The sequence below is a fragment of the Corythoichthys intestinalis genome, chromosome 16, assembly GCF_030265065.1.
Source record: "Corythoichthys intestinalis isolate RoL2023-P3 chromosome 16, ASM3026506v1, whole genome shotgun sequence".
NCBI classification, from domain to species: domain Eukaryota; kingdom Metazoa; phylum Chordata; class Actinopteri; order Syngnathiformes; family Syngnathidae; genus Corythoichthys; species Corythoichthys intestinalis.
The window spans coordinates 18,160,313-18,181,277 of NC_080410.1; the positions used below are offsets into that span (position 1 = coordinate 18,160,313).

Consider the following 20,965-nt stretch of genomic DNA (forward strand, 5'->3'; position numbering starts at 1 on the left):
ATCTGGCAGAAACATTACCCCACCCAGCGGCAGCATAGCCAGAAAACAAGACGCACGATTAATGAAGATAAGAAATCACAGAAAAAGCACATACTATATGTACTTCATAAAAGAAAAGAGACAAAGATGCAAGGTGATGTTGGTGCGAGCCAAAGTAAAGCATGTATATAGAGCACATGTACATAGTATAATGTTTAATGTTGATCTAACCATGGTAAGGAAACTGCACTCCATCGCTCTCATGCTTAATCTTCCTCTCCTGCACACTGGCCAAATGGTGCTGCACTGAAAGGCCAAACAGGGGAGAAGGGAAGAGTTATCAATGGAAGAGGGGAGGAGAGAAGTGGACAGAGAAGGAAATAGATGGAAAAAAAAATAAAAGGGGGAGAAAGAAAGGTGGTGGTTAAATAATGGACAATAGGGGTTTCACTTTATAGGGTGCAGCAAGTGTCTGTGTCTATAAAAAGGTTCCATCACTACTGCAGCGCGATTAAATGACAGCATGAGTAAGCGTGAGAGTGGGATGAAAAAAAAGAAATCATTTGAAAAATACATGGTAAAACAATATATCTTTTAACTACAGTATATATTGAATTAGTTTAAATACAAATCAAAAATATATACTACCGTATTTTTCGGACTATAAGTTGCATTTTTTTCATAGTTTGGCTGGGGGTGCGACTTATACTCTGGAGCGACTTATGTGTGAAATTATTAACACATTATTATATCATTTCACATGTTATTTTGGTGTTTTTGAGTGACAAATTGTTAGCATGTTCTTTATGCTATAGTTATCGAATAACTCTTAATAGCTATTTTACGTTAACATACCAGCCACGTTCCCATTTCGTTGTTCAGGCATCATGTAACATTATCATACTGTACACTTATTCAGCATGTTGTTCTCTATTGTATTTTTATTTTGAATTGCCTTCCAAGATGACATATCTGTTCTATGTGTTGGATTTTATCAAGTAAATTTCCCCCAAAAATGCGACTTATGTTTTTTTTTTTTTTTTGGTCAATCTTCATTGTGCATTTTTGGGCTGGTGCGACTTATACTCAGGTGCGACTTATAGTTCGAAAAATACGGTACTTATTTTCCTCTGCTGGGATATTCGGTATACTGTTTTTATGACTCTTCACATGCATTATGGAATTTTCTGTCGAAAATGTATACAGTAAATCTTGTAGTCGACACAATTATTGAACGCTGTAATAGTGTTCATATGTTTAACTTTTTAGTTTCAATGGTTACGCTGAAAATAGGCCAATTGTATATGAATGCCCAGTCGTTTAGCTGTTTGTTAATTAGGAGATACTTGTACTGCAACTGGATAGTTGATAAAGCAGCCAACTCCCGACAATTGTTCTTCTTGAAGTGTGTACATGAAGCATAATTGAATCAAAGTTTTTCCAGTCTTAAAGCGTCCTTGTATTTATTCTTTTATAATAGTTTGTTTTCAAACATTTATGTATTTTTTTTATAACTTAGATTATGAGAACATTTATGTATTTTTTTTTATAACTTAGATTATGAGAACATTTTCATTGAAAAATGTGTACATTCACCCTAGATTTAAGTGTTCACTTGAAAAAACAAACAAACAAAAAAACCTGCAGTCTAAAAGTTGAAAACCAATCATACAAAAAAAAAAAGTACCATTACTGTATACTATGTTGAAAACAGGAGTAAACAGAGGAAGAATGGAACACGTGTCTGCTGCTCCTAAAAATGTTTCTACGTGTTATTATGCTATGTGCTATGGCATAATGGCAGACACAGGGCTGGGATCTTTGTCAGCATGTGACCTAAAGATAATGAAATAAAGTAAGGGCCCCGAGATAACAAAGTACAAATATTAACAATGCATAAAATTGAGCTAAAGGAGTGGATGGTGGAAGGGATGAACAGTCTTAGGACCACTTCAAGTCAGTTCATTTTTAAAATTTAGAGCACAGCTTTAAACTGTTACTTTGTAGAAGCATATTTTCTATTTCAGAGCAGCCTTATATAAAATTATGGAAATTTAGATTGATGTACAGTATATCTGAATAGGACATTTTAGAACTAATGTACTCACTCTTTTTTTAAATTTTTTTTTTTATAAATCAATACAGTAGAACTTAAGTATTCAATATTCCCTCTTTGTAAAGCCCAATCATTGCTGTCACAAGAAGTACAAAACTAGAGTTTCACAGTCATTGCAAATGCTTTAATGGTACATTTTTCTTGGACAGCACCTCAGACTGACTTAAAAATAAAATCTTTGATTTTTTTCTACAAAATTTGATTTATGATTTTTCCCACAATTGTTTTACTCTCACTCACTTTTTCAAGGAGATGATAAAAGAGAACAGAGTGAGAGAAAAGTTGAACCCTTATTCGGACGCTTATTGTACTCATTAGCTAACAAAGCTGACCTTTTAACCGAAAATGCAATTTTAGCTATTTTTGGCCGAACGTTTTTAGCGCTGAATTTTCAGTAACATCTCTAAGATGTACATTAAAGCAAGACAGCATTAATGAGTCTTGTCAAACTACAGTATTTTAGTCCATAGTGTTTTTACAACAATAAATAAGTTGGAAATCTTTTCATAGTATGAAGACAACTTTTTGGCTCCCATTTTTACATGTCTCTCTCATTTACGCACAAGTATGCAGAAGTAAGTAAAGACATAACAGAATTAGAATTGATGCGTGGTAATTATTCATTATAGCAAAGTCTTTTAATGTTGTCACGAAACAATTTGAATTATTGTGACTGTTGCCTGACCTGAAGTGAACCTTAGGACAGGCATTTCAAAGGTGCACAAAATAGATATGAGTCAATCTTAAGGGTTGGGTTACCTGCATCTACATCATTGGGCCAACCACTGGACTGTGAGCTGCTGCCAGCTGCCGGCGAACGGCCCGAGTAGAAGACGTCATCCACCGGGCTCTCCATCTCACTGTCATCAATGGACTTGCGCTTGTTTGAGCTGAAAAGAGGTAGGGAGGAGTTTGTTTGACTCTTGAGTCTGTTTAAGGGATACTTGCCTTGCAATGGTTAAGTATGAATGACGTACATTCAAGTTCAATTTTGTATTATGTTTCATGCCATGAAGGACTATAAGTAACATAAGACACAATTTTCACTTAACATGCTGTATCACTTTTCATCGGACCACAAGAAACCAAACACACAATGTTTTGGGATGCTGGGATACTTTCTGTATGTGTTTGCACATTCTTATAGACTCACACATCTGTGAGCAATAAAATACAAGGGGCAGAAAGCGTACAAGCGCTTCAAATTGTGTGTGAGACAGCTTGCTTGGCGTTTGTGCGCGTGTGATGAAGGGATCTGTGTTACATTAGTATCAAGGGAGAATTGCCGTGATGAGTGTACCTCCGTGGGAGACTTGCATAAAGCTCCATTTCAGTCCTGCAGCGTAAGATGAGCGGGAGAGGACAAGGAAAAACAGACACCCAAACATCAGACAGAATGACGGATGGATTGGTTGGTGAAATGAAAGGAAATGAGAAGGATTAGTGATGGAGAAGAAAAAAGGGTGAGGAGAAACCACAATCAAAAAGCAGAACAAGCACAAGAACACAGTAGAATATAGATGTTAAAGAATTAGGAAATGGTGAGTATTAATACATAGAGTAGGTCCACAGTTGAGGTTGTTTTTGTGCGTGCTGTATGTGTGCATACTGATCACGACATTAGGTACACGTGCACAATGTAATGCAAGAATATCGAAAATAGACCAGAAGAAACCATTGCTATAGTATAGCCGGGGTCACCATCTGTCGGGCCGCGGACCGGCACCGGTCCGTGGTGCATTTGCTACAGAAATAATAATTTATTAATGACCACATTTTAGCCGAATTAACCCTGTGCCCGTTTAACACAACAATATCCCTGTCTACTCCAGATATAATACTACAGGATAGATTAGAATGTCTTCATAGAAATCCATTGATTGGACTGCTAGCAGTACATCTTGTTTTGTGTATATAATATATCTATGGGCGCTTCTCCTCGATAATAACATAGCACATTTGTTCACGGAAAGAATTAGCCCCCACACGAGCGAAGATGACTGGAAAACAGACGTCTTTGGAGATACTTTTACGGCGAAAAGGGCACCTGACGAGCCAGAAGATGAGCCTACATCCTCGAAGACCCACAAACTGCGAAGGAGTGGATTCGCGACCCGCTTGTGAATAAACCGAGTGATTCGAGCATGTCTGTGCAACAGGAGGATCAGCTTGTAGAGAGCGCAAATGACAGCGACCTTAAATGTAGATTTGAAACAACAACTCAACCGAGGTTCTGGATTAAAGTCATTACGGAATATCCTGACATCGCTACGAGAGCATTAAAAACCTTGCTACAATTTCCACCATCGTATCATTGTGAAGTGGGCTTCTTAATTAATGCTTAACGACAAGGCGAAGTCGTTAATGGTGAGAGAGCGGTGTGGAGTTGTTGTGTGCAGCTAACATGGCAGGATGTATCTGAGGAGAACTTTTCTACATGTCCTTCCATGAGCAAACGTAAGTTAATATTCCTTTCTTTAAAGAAAGTTTGTAGTGTTTGCTTTGGAAGCGCTACATTATGGCCATGTTTAACGTTACGGGCATGCGCAGAACCGCATCGTTGCAATTTTTGATGGGTTGCAAAATTTGTCAGAACACCGATCCGTGAAAAAAAGACCCAAATAGCACCGGTCCGTGGTGAAAAAAAGGTTGACGACCCCTGCAGTATAGCATGTCGCTAGTTTTTAAGAGGACCCCTGCAGTATAGCATGTCACTAGTTTTTAAAGAAAAAAAAATTTTTTTTCAAAACATCTTGGAAATATTGGGCACGATCGAAAATTCAATCTGCCACACAAATGCACTTTGTTGGCGTAAGTGTGCCATTATATTCCCTAAAAAAGTGGTTAAGAGTGTAGCAGAGAGCATGAGGAATGCATTTCCAATTCCATTGTTACAAATGCTGGGCGATCTGGCAAAAAAAAAAAAAAAAGATTAAATAAATAAATAGGAGTGGGAACCTCTTTGTACTTCACAATACGATACGATTTGCGATACAAAGCTCACGATTACGATGATCTGACGATATGTGGATACAACGATTATCGATACATTGGTATGGAAATCATTCTAGGATATTCTACAAACAACTAATAAACAGAAAAACAAGCTTCTGCTGTGAATTGGAATGAGTTTATCACTAGTAGATGTTCAATCCATTTGAACTGGGAGGGTGGCAGCGAATGAATGAATGACATTCGCTGCCATCCCTCCCACTTCAAACGGATTGAACGTCTATGGCCGTCAGTGGCAGCCAGGCAATGAGGTAATTTGGGGCCATTTAAGATCATTTACCTGTAGATTTTCAGTTACTTCTTGTAGATTTTAGGGTATTTTATGGGTCACTTCCTGGAAGTGACCTGGGAATCACCTAAATGTATAGGCAATGACTCAAACTCAACAGGAAATGACCTGTAAATGCCCTAAAATTAACAGTAAGTGACCTGCAAATGCCCCTAAAATCGGACCGGATGACTGTGAATGCTCTGGTTTTGAATGAACGAACGTTTCCACTCTAAAATGGATTGGGCATCGAGCACCGTCAATGGTAGCCTTAGAGTGAACTGAGACACTATTATGGTGGAAGATTTTGGTAGCAACTTGTTGGTTCCTTTTTTTTTTTTTTTTTAACACCTTTTTAAAACGATATCTCAATTCTTGGCAGGAGCATATCGATAACCTTTTGGGATACAAAGTATCACGATATATAACTATTTCGATATTTTGTCACATGCCTATAAATAAAAATAAAAAAAAAACCTTTTTTAAACTTATTTTTTTCAAATAGTTTTTCCCCCATTATTTTTTTAACTGGCAGTGTTAAATAATCTGCATGAAAAAAATACTAAACTAGAGAGATGAACCTTATATTCACCTATGACATAAGCGATTGAACGATTACTGCCAGCCCCTCTTAGTCCAAATGGATTGGTCATCTGTTGCTGTTATTGGGTGTTTTTAATATTTCCTTCTTTTATAAATTATTTCATCACATACTATGATGTGACCTGGGCTGGCAGCGGATAGGTTATTGTGAAATTAGCAGTAATAAATATTACACCTCAAAAATTCTCACAGTCAAAGACCCAAAATTACAAACCTACAAATTAAATAATCAATCAAATACATAACATAAATATAGAATGCTATAATAAAGAAATCCATTCCAACAATGGAAAGACTGTACAGCATAAAAATAACTGGCTCTAAGGTCTTTTTTGTAGCATTACAAGATACTGGATATAAAAATGTTTTGCATCTTCAATGGCAGTGTTAATGCTCAAACGATGCATTATACAGTAGCTTAAAACTAATATTACATGTATTTTTTTAAGGAATGAAACATCTGCTGTGTTTTGATGTACGCTATGTACTGTAGGCCTACTAGACTACTGCATTTCAATGTCATTAATTATTATGGTGTTTAAGTTTGAGAACCCTGCTCTACTGTACTGTACATGGCTTAAACTACTCAAAACTTTCTTCTTATTCTACTTATGGCCTTCCTTAATTGTTCTAGAACTGTGTTTTAGCAAATTATCTTGTTGCATGGCACATCAATCAGTTTGCTCTCATCTTTCTTTGAATTAGTAAATAAAATGCTTCTTTGAACTTCTTAGGTATTTTTCTACTGCCATTGTGTCAGATCCATAAAAGCTGAATGATGGTTAATGATAAATGGGCTTTTTACCTGAATAGCACTTTTCTACCTTCAACATACTCAAAGAAGTTCCACATTAACTCCTAATTCACTTACTGATGACGCAGCATCAAGAGCAGGTGGGAGTGCAGTATCTTAATCAAGGACACTACAACATGATTGCAAAGGCTCAGGAATTAATCTACGACATTTGGGTTGGGAAATAACCACTCAATCAATCATTTGAGCTATGCTGGAGGCACAAGTACAGGATGGCATCCATTGAACGAATGTTCATTTGCCCCCATCCCCCAGACAAAATGAATTGGAAGTCTGGCAAAGGAACTGAAATATACGCATTCACAGCCAGTCCTCTGAACATGATGTGCATTTATTTTTGAAATGTTCACCAGAAGTACGTTTGCTAAGCCACTAACTGTAAGCTTTACACTCAGTCAGTAATAGATTTTTTTCTTTTGCTCGCATCGTTTGCAAATGCTGTAATCCAGCGAGTTTTCATGTTTGAAGTTTCACCTTTTAACCGCAATTTTGCATTGTGGAGAAGACTGCCAATGTTTTATAGCAGGCAAAAGTGGTTAGTACATTGTCTTTTTTCCATTAGCCTCAATGTAGTAATGCTAACGTTTTATAATGTTTAATAAAGATGTGTTTCATTATTTTTTTATGTCTGAACTTTTAATTCTATGGCGTGTTGATGGCCAATAAACATCTGTGAAAGCTACTGGAGTCTCATATGCAATCAACACGGTTGTGTGTCGAGTGCATGGAGCACACTTTCGATAAATCGCAGCTGGGAAAATTACCGCTCTCATTTTTATTTACCGTGCGGTAATTGGATTTATTGCATATCGCGACATGCCTATATCTACTGAATACAGTATATATATATACAGTATATATCTATATATATCTATATATATGTATGTATATATGTTTTTTTTTTTAATTATTCAAATCAACCGGAAAAAAAATTTATTGCCCAAACCTTTGTCAATGTTTTTGCAGTGGCTCTCATTCAAGTTGCATCACTTCTGAGCTTGACAATTGCTTGTTTTTTACCAACAGAATGCTTTCCAGTTTTCATATCAGTTTCACCTTTCCCTCGAATGAACATGAAAAACTGAAATCTAAAACTGGGGATAGACGATCAGCTGTTTTTGTTTGATTAACCAATATAATAGGAAATAGGAATAGGAAACAATCAAGCAAAAACACACCTGCAAGTCACTTGTTCCAATACAAATTTTAAAATGTGGTGTTTCATTCCAGATAATCAAATAGCAATGACAATATAAATAGAAATACTTGAAAAAAAGGGATTAATCCCATATTTATCTTTTGAAGTCAATCCAAAATGTTTTCAGTCTAAAGCGAAATGAAAGAAAATGGTCTCACGTTTCCTTTTCACTTTCACGTTTGGATATGTTGGTAACAAAAAAGGCATGAACTCACTTTGGATTGTAATTAAAGTATTATCTTTAACAGTTTTTGGTCAGAATTCTTGTTCTATGGCAGTAGGAATCAATGCAGTTCGACACCAGTGAGAATGCCATGAATCAAAACTGAGCAATGTATTTTCAGCATGGATTTATTATTAACTTTCATTAGATTGTGCCAGGACTGTTGTGGCTAATAATTTTCCAATATCTGTGCGTTAAATCACACATTGGGTACCTGGTGGAAGGAGTGGAGGTGATTGAGCGCCGTCCTAGGGTGACCTGGTTGATGTTGTAGTATCCTGGGCTGTCGAGATCAGCCAGGGAAAAGCTGGGGCCAGTCGCTGTAGCTACCGGAGCTGCAGAATGCAAGAACATAGTCCAGACAGTCCATTAAAAGCGTTCAGTACTGAGTTTACAACTGAATATAGTCTTTCCAATTTGTTATGCAAAACTTATTGTTAAAGGTGACAAAAGGAAAATTAATAACTTACATGTTTACATGTTGTGAAGAGTCAGATTATAAAATAAGAACAGATTTGAAGTGTGCATAGGTTTTCATTTGTACAGTGCTTTTAGGGGTGGACAATACTACCTAAAAATAAAATTTCAGGTTCTTTTCACCCAAAATTTGAATCATGATTTTTATCTCCTCCCAAATACTTTTTTAGGTGGACAATAAGAACAAAATACAGAGAAAACTCAAAACAAGTTTAACCCTAAGACACTCATTGAACTCAAACGCTATAACATCTAGTGCCATCATTTGGACTGAAACATGACATATTGTTCTAAATACAGTGGTATGAAAAAGTATCTGAACCTTTTGGAATTTCTCACATTTTCTGCATGAAATCACCATCAAATGTGATCTCATAGATCACACAGATGAAAAAAAAATGTCTGCTTTAACTAAAACCACCCAAATATTTATAGGTTTTTATATTTTAATGAGGATAGTTGCAAACAATGACAGAAAGGGAAAAAAAAAAAGTAAGTGAACCATCACATTTAATATTTTGTGGCCCTCCTTTGGCAGCCATAACTTTAACCGGATGCTTCCTGTAGCTGCAGATCAGTCTGTCACATCGATCAAGACGAATCTTGGCCCATTCTTCTCTACAAAACTGCTATAGTTCAATCAGATTTCTGGGATGTCTGGCATGAATCGCTGTCTTTAAGTCATGCTGCACCATCTCAATGGGGTTCAAGTCTGGAATTTGACTTGGCCACTCCAGAACGTGTATTTTGTTCTTCTAAAACCATTCTGAAGTGGATTTACCTCTGTGTTTTGGATCATTATCTTGTTGCAACATCCATCCTATTTTTAGCTTCAACTGGCGGGTTGCCGATCGGCGAAGACTATCGACAACCCCGGCGCCGTGTGATATGAGCCGGGCTAGTTTTGTGTGATTTTTCGCTTTGAAAAGCAAAGATAAGATTTTGAAATGTCACTCGGTTCGGGTTAGCATGTCGGCTAGCTGTCACGCCTCTTGGTTTGTTTAAATTCTCTGAAGCCGGGGCAGGGAAATGACAAAAGCCTGACTAGCTACGGTGGCATAAGATATTGTTCGGGAGTTGCGACAGTAAAGGTGAAGTCGACAGTTTTGACCATTATGGAGGAATTTTGCCATGTCGTACTGAATAAATGCATTTTTATTATTTCATATTCCATTTAGCACAAGACTTTTATTTGTCATGACCATACCATTTATTTAGCAATTGATGGAAAATACTTCGATAAAAAGAATATCGTGTAAAAATATTAGAGTAGAGAGACTGAAACAATACCATTTTGTGACTCTCTTCGTCGCATTTTTCTCGTTCTGAATAATTCCCCCTCAATGGGTTGAATTCTAAATCAGATGAAACCACGACCCTGCCGACGTCATCCTCCGGTTGGGGATGCTAGAGCCCTATAATGGTAGGCGTGGCTAAACGGCGGATTAAAAGACTAAATTCTCGTCATCTGCGTTTTGCCTAATTGTTGTATATAGTCGAATTGTCTCAAAATATGATTCTAATTCACATAATAATGCTATTTAAGACTTTTTTTTCCTCCTGTCGTATGCACTTTAAACCACTCATCAGTGAATTGGGCACACACCTGACTTAAATTGCTTAGTAAAAAATGGTTTCGATAGCTCAAGTCTCCTTAGGCAGAGGGTTCACTTAATTAATTTTCCCCCTTAATTAATTTTCAGATTTAATGGTGATTTTATGCAGAAATGTGAGAAATTCCAAAAGGTTCAGATACTTTTTCATACCACTGTATATCCCCCCCCTTTTTTTTTTGTTGTCAACCCCCAAATACAAAGTAATAACTTCACAAAAACAGACTCTTTCTCGTGGAAAATCTATTGAATAGATGGCTGCTAGATTCCCTTTTTGGCAAAAACAACAGAAAATGTTTGAATTAAATTGCAATAATTTAAATAAATAAAGCAAAGCAAAGCAAAGCAGAGCAAAGCAGAGCAAAGCAAAGCAAAGCAAAGCAAAGCAAAGCAAAGCAAAGCAAAGCAGAGCAAAGCAAAGCAAAGCAAAGCAAAAAAAACCCAAACCAAACCAAACCAAACCAAACCAAACCAAAACAAAACAAAACAAAACAAAAAACTCATTAAGTCATAACATGGATTTATCGTCCAAGCCTATGGTGTCCTCATTGAATTGTGTCAGGGAGAACTGGGCATTAACTATCCAGCTCAAGGACATTATGGCATGGTCAAAAGGGCCCAAGATTGAATGCACTACTTTCTGAGTTTACAGGTTGAAACAAGCACTACCTGAGGCATGCTGACGTATTGTTCCTTGTTCTTTAGCTGTCCAGTCAGTTATATTATTACATGAGATCCTAAAACTTCCATGTACAGATTTTTCTTAATCAGAGCAAAAAGTTGAAAGGTCATATGACAGCATGTTTTTTGAGAGTTAAATCTAAAAACCAGTTTTCTTGTGCACAAATCATTGGTCCGAAAACCATTTGTTTGCAATAGTTTTGACGTTTCAATGTTCTAGTATTGAGAACTGATTGGCTTTCCTTGTATAACACAGTTCAACAGTGTGGAAGGCCACGAGAGTAAAGGAATGGAACAAGTTATATAAGGTTTTAGCTGAACATATGAAACAAGTTAGTGAGGTCAACTGAAAATTGTAATTTATGTCATAAATGTGTATTTACCCCCACTCCCCGCCGCCCCCTCCAAATTTTTACCAGTTGTTGTAAAAAGAGCTGCTGTGCCTAACTCGGTTTCAGCAGTGGATGCAGTGCAGTATGCGACAAATGATAGGAGCAGTGTGCCTTTATGGAGAGATTGACAGGATAATTTATAGTTGTGACTCACTCTGTGACACGCGGACCAACTCGGCTACGTTCCACACCCCTGAAGTCACAAAGCAGTCCTGGAAACTCAAGTGGCCTGTGTAGAAACCAGAATGAGTGAGGGAGAGGGCTGCGTGGCATATGTTGAAGATGTGTATGTGGACATACACACACGTATACTGTACGTTACAACACATGAACCTGCTGAGAGAAAGTGCAAAAGGGTTCCCGCACGGCTGGTGTCATACAGTGTGAACATGTGTTTTCTATCTTTTGGTTCCGAATTTGACATGTTATTCTTTTCTGTTTTGACAGTTGCACACAACCAATTAAGCTAAACTAGAGGGTACAATCCCCACATGAAAAACCCTCTAATGGACGTCCATGAAGTCCAAGAAACAGAGAAGGGATCTTGACTTTAAAATGAACTATTGTTGGTGCATAAACACAAAATAAAATTTGAATAATCAGTCCGATCATTTGCACAGATAACTGTATTAGCATAACAGCAATAAGAGCTATGCTTGTTATCGTAAGGAGTTTATGCTATGATTGAGGTCCAAATAATGGCAGCATGGAAATGTTTTTTATTTTTCGTGTATAGCTATTTATCAAACTCTAAACTGACCACAATGTGTTCAAATGGTATCATAGACTTCAGTAGCAAGTACAGTGGGGCAAATAAGTACAGTATTTAGTCAACCACCAATTGTGTAAGTTCTCCTACTTGAAAAGATTACAGAGGCCTGTAATTGTCAACATGGGTAAACCTCAACCATGAGAGACAGAATGTCACATTGTTTGATTTTTAAAGAATTTATTTCTAAATTAGAGTGGAAAATAAGTATTTGGTCACCAACAAACAAGCAAGATTTCTGGCTGTCAAAGAGGTCTAACTTCTTCTAATGAGGTCTAACGAGGCTCCACTCGTTACCTGTATTAATGGCACCTGTTTTAACTCATTATCGGTATAAAAGACACCTGTCCACAATCTCAGTCAGTCACACTCCAAACTCCACTATGGCCAAGACCAAAGAGCTGTCAAAGGACACCAGAGACGAAATTGTAGACCTGCACCAGGCTGGGAAGATTGAATCTGCAATAGGTAAAACGCTTGGTGTACAGAAATCAACTGTGGGAGCAATTATTAGAAAATGGAAGACATGCAAGACCACTGATAATCTCCCTCCATCTGGGGCTCCATGCAAGATCTCAACCCGTGGCGTCAAAATGATAACAAGAACGGTGAGCAAAAATCCCAGAACCACACGGGGGGACCTAGTGAATGACCTACAGAGAGCTGAGACCACAGTAACAAAGGCTACTATCAGTAACACAATGCGCCGCCAGGGACTCAAATGCTGCACTGCCGGACGTGTCCCCCTGCTGAGGCCAATACACGTCCAGGCCCGTCTGCGGTTCGCTAGAGAGCATTTGGATGATCCAGAAGAGGACTGGGAGAATGTGTTATGGTCAGATGAAACCAAAATAGAACTTTTTGGTAGAAACACAGGTTCTCGTGTTTGGAGGAGCAGGAATACTGAATTGCATCCGAAGAACACCATACCCACTGTGAAGCAGGGGGGTGGAAAAATCTTTCTTTGGGGCTGTTTTTCTGCAAAGGGACCAGGACGACTTATCTGTGTAAAGAAAAGAATGAATGGGGCCATGTATCGAGAGATTTTGAGTGAAAATCTCCTTCCATAAGTATGGGTCTTTCAGCGTTTCAATGATCCTAAACACACAGCCAGGGCAACAAAGGAGTGGCTTCGTAAGAAGCATTTCAAGATCCTGGAGTGGCCTGGCCAGTCTCCAGATCTCAACCCCATAGAAAATCTGTGGAGGGATTTCAAAGTCCGTGTAGCCCAACGACAGCCCCAAAACATCACTGTTCTAGAGGAGATCTGCATGGAGGAATGGGCCAAAATACCAGCAACAGTGTGTGAAAAGCTTGTGAAGAGTTACAGAAAACATATGGCCTCCGTTATTGCCAACAAAGGGTACATAACAAAGTATTGAGATGAACTTTAGGTATTGACTAAATACTTATTTTCCACCATGATTTGCAAATAAATTCTTTAAAAATCAAACAATGTGATTTTCTGTTTTTTTTTTCCACATTCTGCCTGTCATGGTTGAGGTTTACCCATGTTGACAATTACAGGCCTCTAATATTTTCAAGTGAGAGAACTTGCACAAATAGTGGTTGACTAAATACTTATTTGCCCCACTGTATAGTATAAGGTAAGTAATTCCAGTATAGATAGATAGTAGATTTAAGAACTTAAGTAGCAGAAAAGAACAATACTATTATTATGTCTCTTGTCATGCCAACGGACAGGAGGTGTAATTAACTTTAAAGACACTGCGGTGAGGACAAATATATAAAAGTGAGTACTGGCCAGAACATGGTCAGATGAAAAAGCCAAGCCATTAAATACACATGCTAAACAGTAAACACAATCAAGATTTGTCAGCGCTAAAACAAAAATCACATCTTGAAATAAACATTGTCTGATTGTAGGTCTTTAGTGTGCGGTAAGGTTTGTAAAAGCACAGTACAGGCCTCAGTAACACTTATATAACCACCGTGTGAACTTGTTAAGTCATTGGCTACCATTGACAGCAATAGATGTCCAATCCATTTGAACTGGGAGGGCTGACAGAGCTGACATTCAATGCCAGCCCTCCCAATTCAAATAACTGATGACAAACTAATCCAAATTAAACAATATCGCACAGCACTTCATGATTTGTTTTTCTCCATAAAAAGTCAAATGCAATTGTTCGCGCCGGATCGGTAGATCGGTCGATCACCAAATATACCATTTAGTTTGCTGATTGTGTCAAGCGTCAGATAGCCACATTAGCCCCCTAGCATTTGGCTGTGGACATTTGTGGGATACATACATATAAGTGCACTTGTCGGCCATTTTTACATTTTCACAACGCCAACATAATGTTTACGATTCAGTCAAATAATACCTATTTAGTAAAGACTCACATATGGCTTACATTCAAACTGTAACAACAAGACCTGATGAATTCATCGATTTCCTTAAAGCTTGCGATTTTCTTTTTGTAAATCAAAATACTGCTGCATTTTAATATTAGGTAAAGAAAATTTGAATTTAGTAGTTTGGAAAGAAATACTGCATTTGCAGTTAAAAAAAACAGGTTAAAACAAGATTGATTGGAATGGTAAAGGTGCATGTTTTGTGCGGGATCAGCAAAAATCAAAATCGGAGGGTCATGCTTTTCAAAAGTCAGTGATTAACAGTTAAATTGTGATCGTGCACTTCTACGAAAAAAAAAAAAAAACCACGACGGGATTTAATTTCTCATTTTACTTACCAATGTTGCTTTTTTCCCCCCTAGTTACTGTACAACTTCAGTTAACATTTCCACCTTTGCACTCTACAGGGTACCATGTAAATTGTGGTTAGTTAGTCTACAAATGCACTTCATACTGAGAAGATTATATCTCATTAGATTGTCCTTATGTACCAAATGTTGTAGCTCCTATGTAATGTGCCTCATTTCATTTCATCCTGTCATCCATCAGCCTATCACTTCTCTGCTCTTTACATTGTTTATCTCCTCACTACAAGCCCCTTCCTCATTTCCCTCCTCGCTCTCCATTCAGTCAAGCACTGTCAGGGTTAACCACAGAGGCGACAGCATATGAGGTCAGTCCTAAGCTCTACAGCGGCCATGTGGTTCCCATCTTCTAATAACGTCAGTGTGATTTATGAGTGGCCCACCACAATCCCCACACAACAGTACCATCAGCTCTCCTTACCATAATAAACCGACCCCACTCCGTTGGGACACGCTTGCACTTCGTGAGGCCTCTATGTCCAGTAGGTGTAGTACATGCACATGTGTGTATCTATACAGGCTTATGCTGACAGTAATTTGAAACCATTTATGCAAGCATGTGTAACTCACTACATTCTGAGATCAGTGCATAAATGCATACTTACCATTTGGCGGGGGCTTGACATCTGTCTCTCCTTGCTGGTTTGAGTTGTCTGATTGTCCTGATTGTTCTGAAACAAAAAAAAAAAAAGGAAGCAAGGTTTTTCAGGTGGATACAAATCTAAAACCAATCCAATGCTTGAGCAGTCACAAAGAAGTCTACAAATATTTACAGGTGTCTTCATGAAGCAGAAACTGACATTTTTTTTCTTGATTCAGGGCTCTAACAACCATTTATGTTGTTTATTAGATACTCGTTACACTTTTACAAGTATACTCGAGAAATCAATGTGTTGTGTTATGTTCTTTTCAAATTGTAGTTGCTTTCAGTTATTTTCAGGCACTCACTAAATATTACGTATTATGTTACGAAGTAAATGAGCCTGAAAAACACTGAAAGTCTGATACATTGATGATGCAGGACGTCCAATCATTTGAACTGGAAGGGTTAGCAGCAAATGAACGCCAGCTCTCCCAGTTCAAATCATCTTCTCATTTAAATTAACAGCAGAAGGATGACAGGATATCATGGTCAATAACAATGAAAGAGTTAATCAGGTTTCAACTTAATCAGGGTTAAATTCATATTACGTCCCCAAAAGTGGAACGTATGGTGAAGGTTAATAGTAAAAATGTACATTCATTTTTTTTTTTTTTGTCTTGAGAGATTTTGTCTGTAGTATTTTGCTTTATATTTATGTGAAATCGCATCAGGAAAGGTGGGCAGAGGGGTGCCTGTTTCAGCTCCGCTTGTTTGGTCTACTTAAAGCAGCCTTGTGGCGCTTTATGGTCTGTACCATTCAAGCCCATTAACACACAGAACAGTGGCATTGAGGCCTTTGAGGGCCAAGAGAGGAAAATTTGGCCCAGTCCAGAATACGTCCCCTTGTAGCCAGTACTCTGCCCCAGAATCTCAAAGTCCTCAAAGCCCAAATCAGTGCCTTGATCTTGCTTGGGTGGCATTAATGCTTACTTGCCAGCCCACTGCAGCACCATTCACTGCGGCTGCCCATCAACACAACAAAAAGAGACAAACATAATCACCTCATCCTTCTGGGTTAAGAGAGAAAAGATGAGAAACCCATGAAGATAACCAACATTTTCAATATTTTGACCACCCTCCTTCAGTCCTCATTACAATCACCCGCCATTGTCCTCTGTATTTCTTTATCTATAATGTCATTCTCCAGTGTCCTGGCAGCCATTTTAGCGCTTGGCAGCCATCTTAGGTTTGGCGGTACCCATGCATTCCTGCTAGCTGACGGCACCCACAAATCAACACACACACACATGCTTGCGAAAGTGTCGTTTTTGTTTTACATAGACCCAATGGTCCTAAAGATAAAAACGACAACATCTATGTAGTGTTAATGGAGTGCAGCGAGATGCTTGAATTCAGTCCCGTGAGGGCAATGTTGCTGTAAAAGTTATCTGAAACTTAGTATGACCAGCATACTCATATCGTTTAATTCGTTGGCTGCCATTGACTGAGACAGACGACAAATCTAAAAAACCTAAGCTTTTCCTAGGGCTGGTCTAGATAGAATTTCAGTTTTTTTCCCCCACAAATTATTTATGATTTTTTACTGATAGAAAAAAATACACCAACTTTTGAATGAGACAATTATAAATACAGAAATAGAAAGCTAAAAAAAAAACGTTTAACCCTTTCTAAGGCACTCATTGAACTCATTGGCTGCCACTGACGACACTAAACGTCCAATTAATTTTGACTGGGAGGGCCGAATGAACAATTCGGCCCTCCCAGTCAAAATGAATTTAACGAAATACAGGGGCAAATATTTGTTCAAAAAAAATGTATTAATGAAATGAATGTTTGTTCATTTGCCCCTCCCAGTCAAAATGAATTGGATGTCTAGCGTGGTCAATGGCAGACAATGAGTGCCCTGGAAAGTAGGAGTGGGAACCTCTTGGTACCTCACGATACGATACGATTTGCGATACAAAGCTCACGATAACGATGATCTGACGATATGGCGATACAACGATTATCGATACACTATACCAGGGGTCCTCAAACGTTTTCCTGTGAGGGCCACATAACTTTTCCCTTCTCTGATGAGGGGCTGGGGGCAGTTTGTAACAGAAAAAGTGTAACGATTGCAGGAGTGCCTAAATGTAAAAAATTATTGTTTTTCAGAAAGCCACAATCAAATAACCCTTTCTGGATTCTTCACGGAACAAAAGTAAATAAAATAAAAATAATAATATAATAAAATATAATAATAATAATAATAATAATAAATAAGAATAACACTATTAATTAAATGAATAACCAAATAACCCTCTCTGAGTTCTTCACAGAAAAAGGCCAGGAAATAAATAACACTATTGAGAAAAAAAAAAAACAAAAAAATCAAAATTCTCTCTGGTATTGTTCAGGGGGCCGGACCAAATGTGGAGGCGGGCCGGGTCCGGCCCCCGGGCCGTAGTTTGGGGACCCCTGCACTATACTTTCTAGGATATTCTACAAACAGCTACCGTATTGGCCCGAATATAAGACGGCCCTGATTATAAGACGACCCCCTCTTTTTCAAGACTCAAGTTTGAAAAAAGACTTTTTGAACACCAAATTAATTTTTATACAGCAAATAATTACATTACTTCGAAACAAATGATTATAGCAATCTATTTGAAAGAAAAAGCATTGTTATTTTGCCTCATTCAAATCTTAATATCTGAACATTTAAATGTGTAAACTAAAGTGCAATCACATTTGTAAATGAATGGCTTCTGGTTTTTGAAATGTAAATAAACCAATCTATTGTGATAAAACAACAAAATTGCAATAACTGCATTAACCATCAAAGGGAAGTCTAACTGTAACTGTAGTCTTAAAACAAATCTGGATAAGGAAAAACATTGCAAAAAAATAATGCAAACTGGTTAAACTTGAGAGTAGCTGAGATCTGTCATGACAGAACATCGCTTCAATGATATCTGGCGCCATCTAGCGTCATGAATGGGGAGAGTAGCTGAGATCTGTCATGACAGAACATCGCTTCAATGCTATCTGGCGCCATCTCGCATTGTGAAAGGGTATAATGTATAAAGACCGCGTATATAAGACGACCCCTTCTTTTTCAGTGTATTTCAATGCTAAAAACACCGTCTTATATTCGGGCCAATTTGGTAATAATTAGAAAACCAAGCTTCTGCTGTGAATTGGAATGAGTACATCACTAGTAGACGTCCAATCCATTTGAACTGGGAGGGTGGCAGCGAATGAACACTCGTTCATTCGCTGCCATCCCTCCCACTTCAAACGGATTGAACGTCTATGGCTGTCAGTGGCAGCCATTGCCAGGCAATGAGGTAATTTTGGGCCATTTAAGGTCATTTACCTGTTGATGTTCAGTTACTTCCTGTTGATTTGGGGGTATTTTATGGGTCACTTCCTGTTTATTTTGAGTTACAGAACAGGAAGTGACCTGGGAATCACCCAAATGAATAGGCAGTGACTCAAACTAAACAGCAAATGACCTGTGAATGCCCTAAAATGAACCGCAAGTGACCTGTAAATACCCTGAAAATCAGACAGAATGACTGCGAATGCTCTGGTTTGGAATGAACGAACGTTCCCAGTCTAAATCGATTGGGCGTCGTGCACCTTTAATGCAGCCTTAGAGTTAAGTGAGACACTATTTATGTGGAAGATTTTAGTAACAACTTGTTGGTTCTTTTTTTGATTCCGACATTGACACCTTTTTAAAACGTTATCTCGATTCTTGGCAGGAGCATATGATAACCTTTGAGATACAAAGTATCACGATATATCACCATTTTGATATTTTGTCACACCCCTACTGGAAAGTTTCTTTTTTTAGCTGTCTCTTTCATTTATTCTAATCGTCTCCTTTGAGAGAGAAAAAAAAAAAACGGAAATAATTGTATCCCAAATTTTTGCTGATTTTATTTGTAGGTCACACTACTAAGCCCTAGGTCTAATTGTAATATAATGTTTGAAACATCCATATTGAGGACAGGAGCGGCTAACCTGACCCATGGCCTAAATCCAATTGAAATTCTCCTATACAATAATTGGTCCATGCGGTCAAAGACAAGCATTTCAAAGATATAAAATACATTAAATGAGACACAAAATGTGGCCTGTATCAGTCAGAAGAATTTTTTTTTAATGTTTTGCCCACTTTTTGTGTTGCTAAGGTACACGTATCCAAAACATTAGAAACACCATTTATGATCCAGTGCACATTTTATTGTGTCTAAACCTTGGATGAGGTACAAGGGAAGTCAGAAGGGCTCATTAATAGAGTTGGGGGTTAGAGACACTCTACTCTGTCTCTTCAACAATAGGAAGCCTATGTATTGTGATGAGCCTCTTGCTCCTCCTGATGCTCTGTAGACCACCAGCAGGGAAAAAGTAATGCCAACAAGCGTCTTATATCTGCCGGCTCTGTGTGCACATTCGTAAAGATCACCTATTACACACACGCGTGCGCGCGCACATTTGCTCCTCACACATCACTGTGGTGCTTGGAGCCAGCCCCAAGAGCGTCTATTAACACACATTCAAATTCTCACCCGCATATACACAACATAGATTCAGTTCCTTACAAAAAAGCTATTACACACACACGCGCACACATTGAAACACAGATGAATCACCCTTATCTAGTGCACACAGTCACCCCAAGGCCCCCTGGTAATGCCCCTCCAAAGATAATACACAAATACACGGAGGCCACAAAATACACCATGTTATCACCCTTACCACACACATTATGCTGCCTGGTCAATACGGTGTACTCCTACTGATGTACTCCTCACACATGTACACAAAGGTTGATACAAGCTATTCATTTTTCATGTTGCATGTCTAAAACTCGCACCCAGGTAAATGTATACATACTCAAAATCACACTTCATCGCTCAATGACACAAAAGTGATGGGGGTAAATCATTAAGAGGCACTTGAACTTGTTAAAAACAAACACGCAATCACTCACGGGGAGCCATTGTCAGCTTTAATGGAGGCATTTAAAGTGTACGCATTCATACATACACATACGACGAGTGCAGGCGGCAGAAATGGCCTTTCTGTTTTTTTCCAATGAAGGTTTTCTTGAGTATTTGAGCATTACAAACTCTTACACGTAAAGAAACCTTCTGTGAAACTAATGTGCTTAGTTTATTTCCCCGTATATAAAAGATAAGAAAAGAGTGATCAAATAAAAGAGAAATAATATTATCAAACATAATATTTAGGGCTGTCAAAATTATCGCGTTAACGGGCAGTAATTAATTTTCTAAATTAATCACGTTAAAATATTTGACGTAATTAACGCACATGCCCCGCCCGCCACTTGTTACTTGTGTTTTTTGGAGTTTTGTCACCCTCTGCTGGCGCTTGGGTGCGACTGATTTTATGGGTTTAAGCACCATGACATGAGCAATGTGTAATTATTGACATCAACAATGGCGAGCTACTAGT

General features: G+C 38.1%; 1 protein-coding gene across 18 annotated transcripts in view; it reads right to left on the minus strand.

Moving 5' to 3' along the window:
• Window positions 1-20,965, minus strand: part of nfixb (nuclear factor I/Xb) — a 253,102-nt gene that overhangs the window by 41,045 nt on the left and 191,092 nt on the right. For 9 of the 18 annotated variants that reach the window (XM_057861280.1, XM_057861290.1, XM_057861282.1 and 6 more), the window contains 6 exons: window positions 15,495-15,560; window positions 11,531-11,605; window positions 8,428-8,548; window positions 3,396-3,431; window positions 2,855-2,985; window positions 211-285 (listed from right to left, as the gene is read on the minus strand). In XM_057861280.1, the coding sequence (XP_057717263.1) occupies window positions 211-285; window positions 2,855-2,985; window positions 3,396-3,431; window positions 8,428-8,548; window positions 11,531-11,605; window positions 15,495-15,560 (504 nt within the window). The remainder of the gene's footprint in view (window positions 1-210; window positions 286-2,854; window positions 2,986-3,395; window positions 3,432-8,427; window positions 8,549-11,530; window positions 11,606-15,494; window positions 15,561-20,965) is intronic. The other 9 variants (XM_057861284.1, XM_057861293.1, XM_057861295.1 and 6 more) reach the window with 3 other exon arrangements.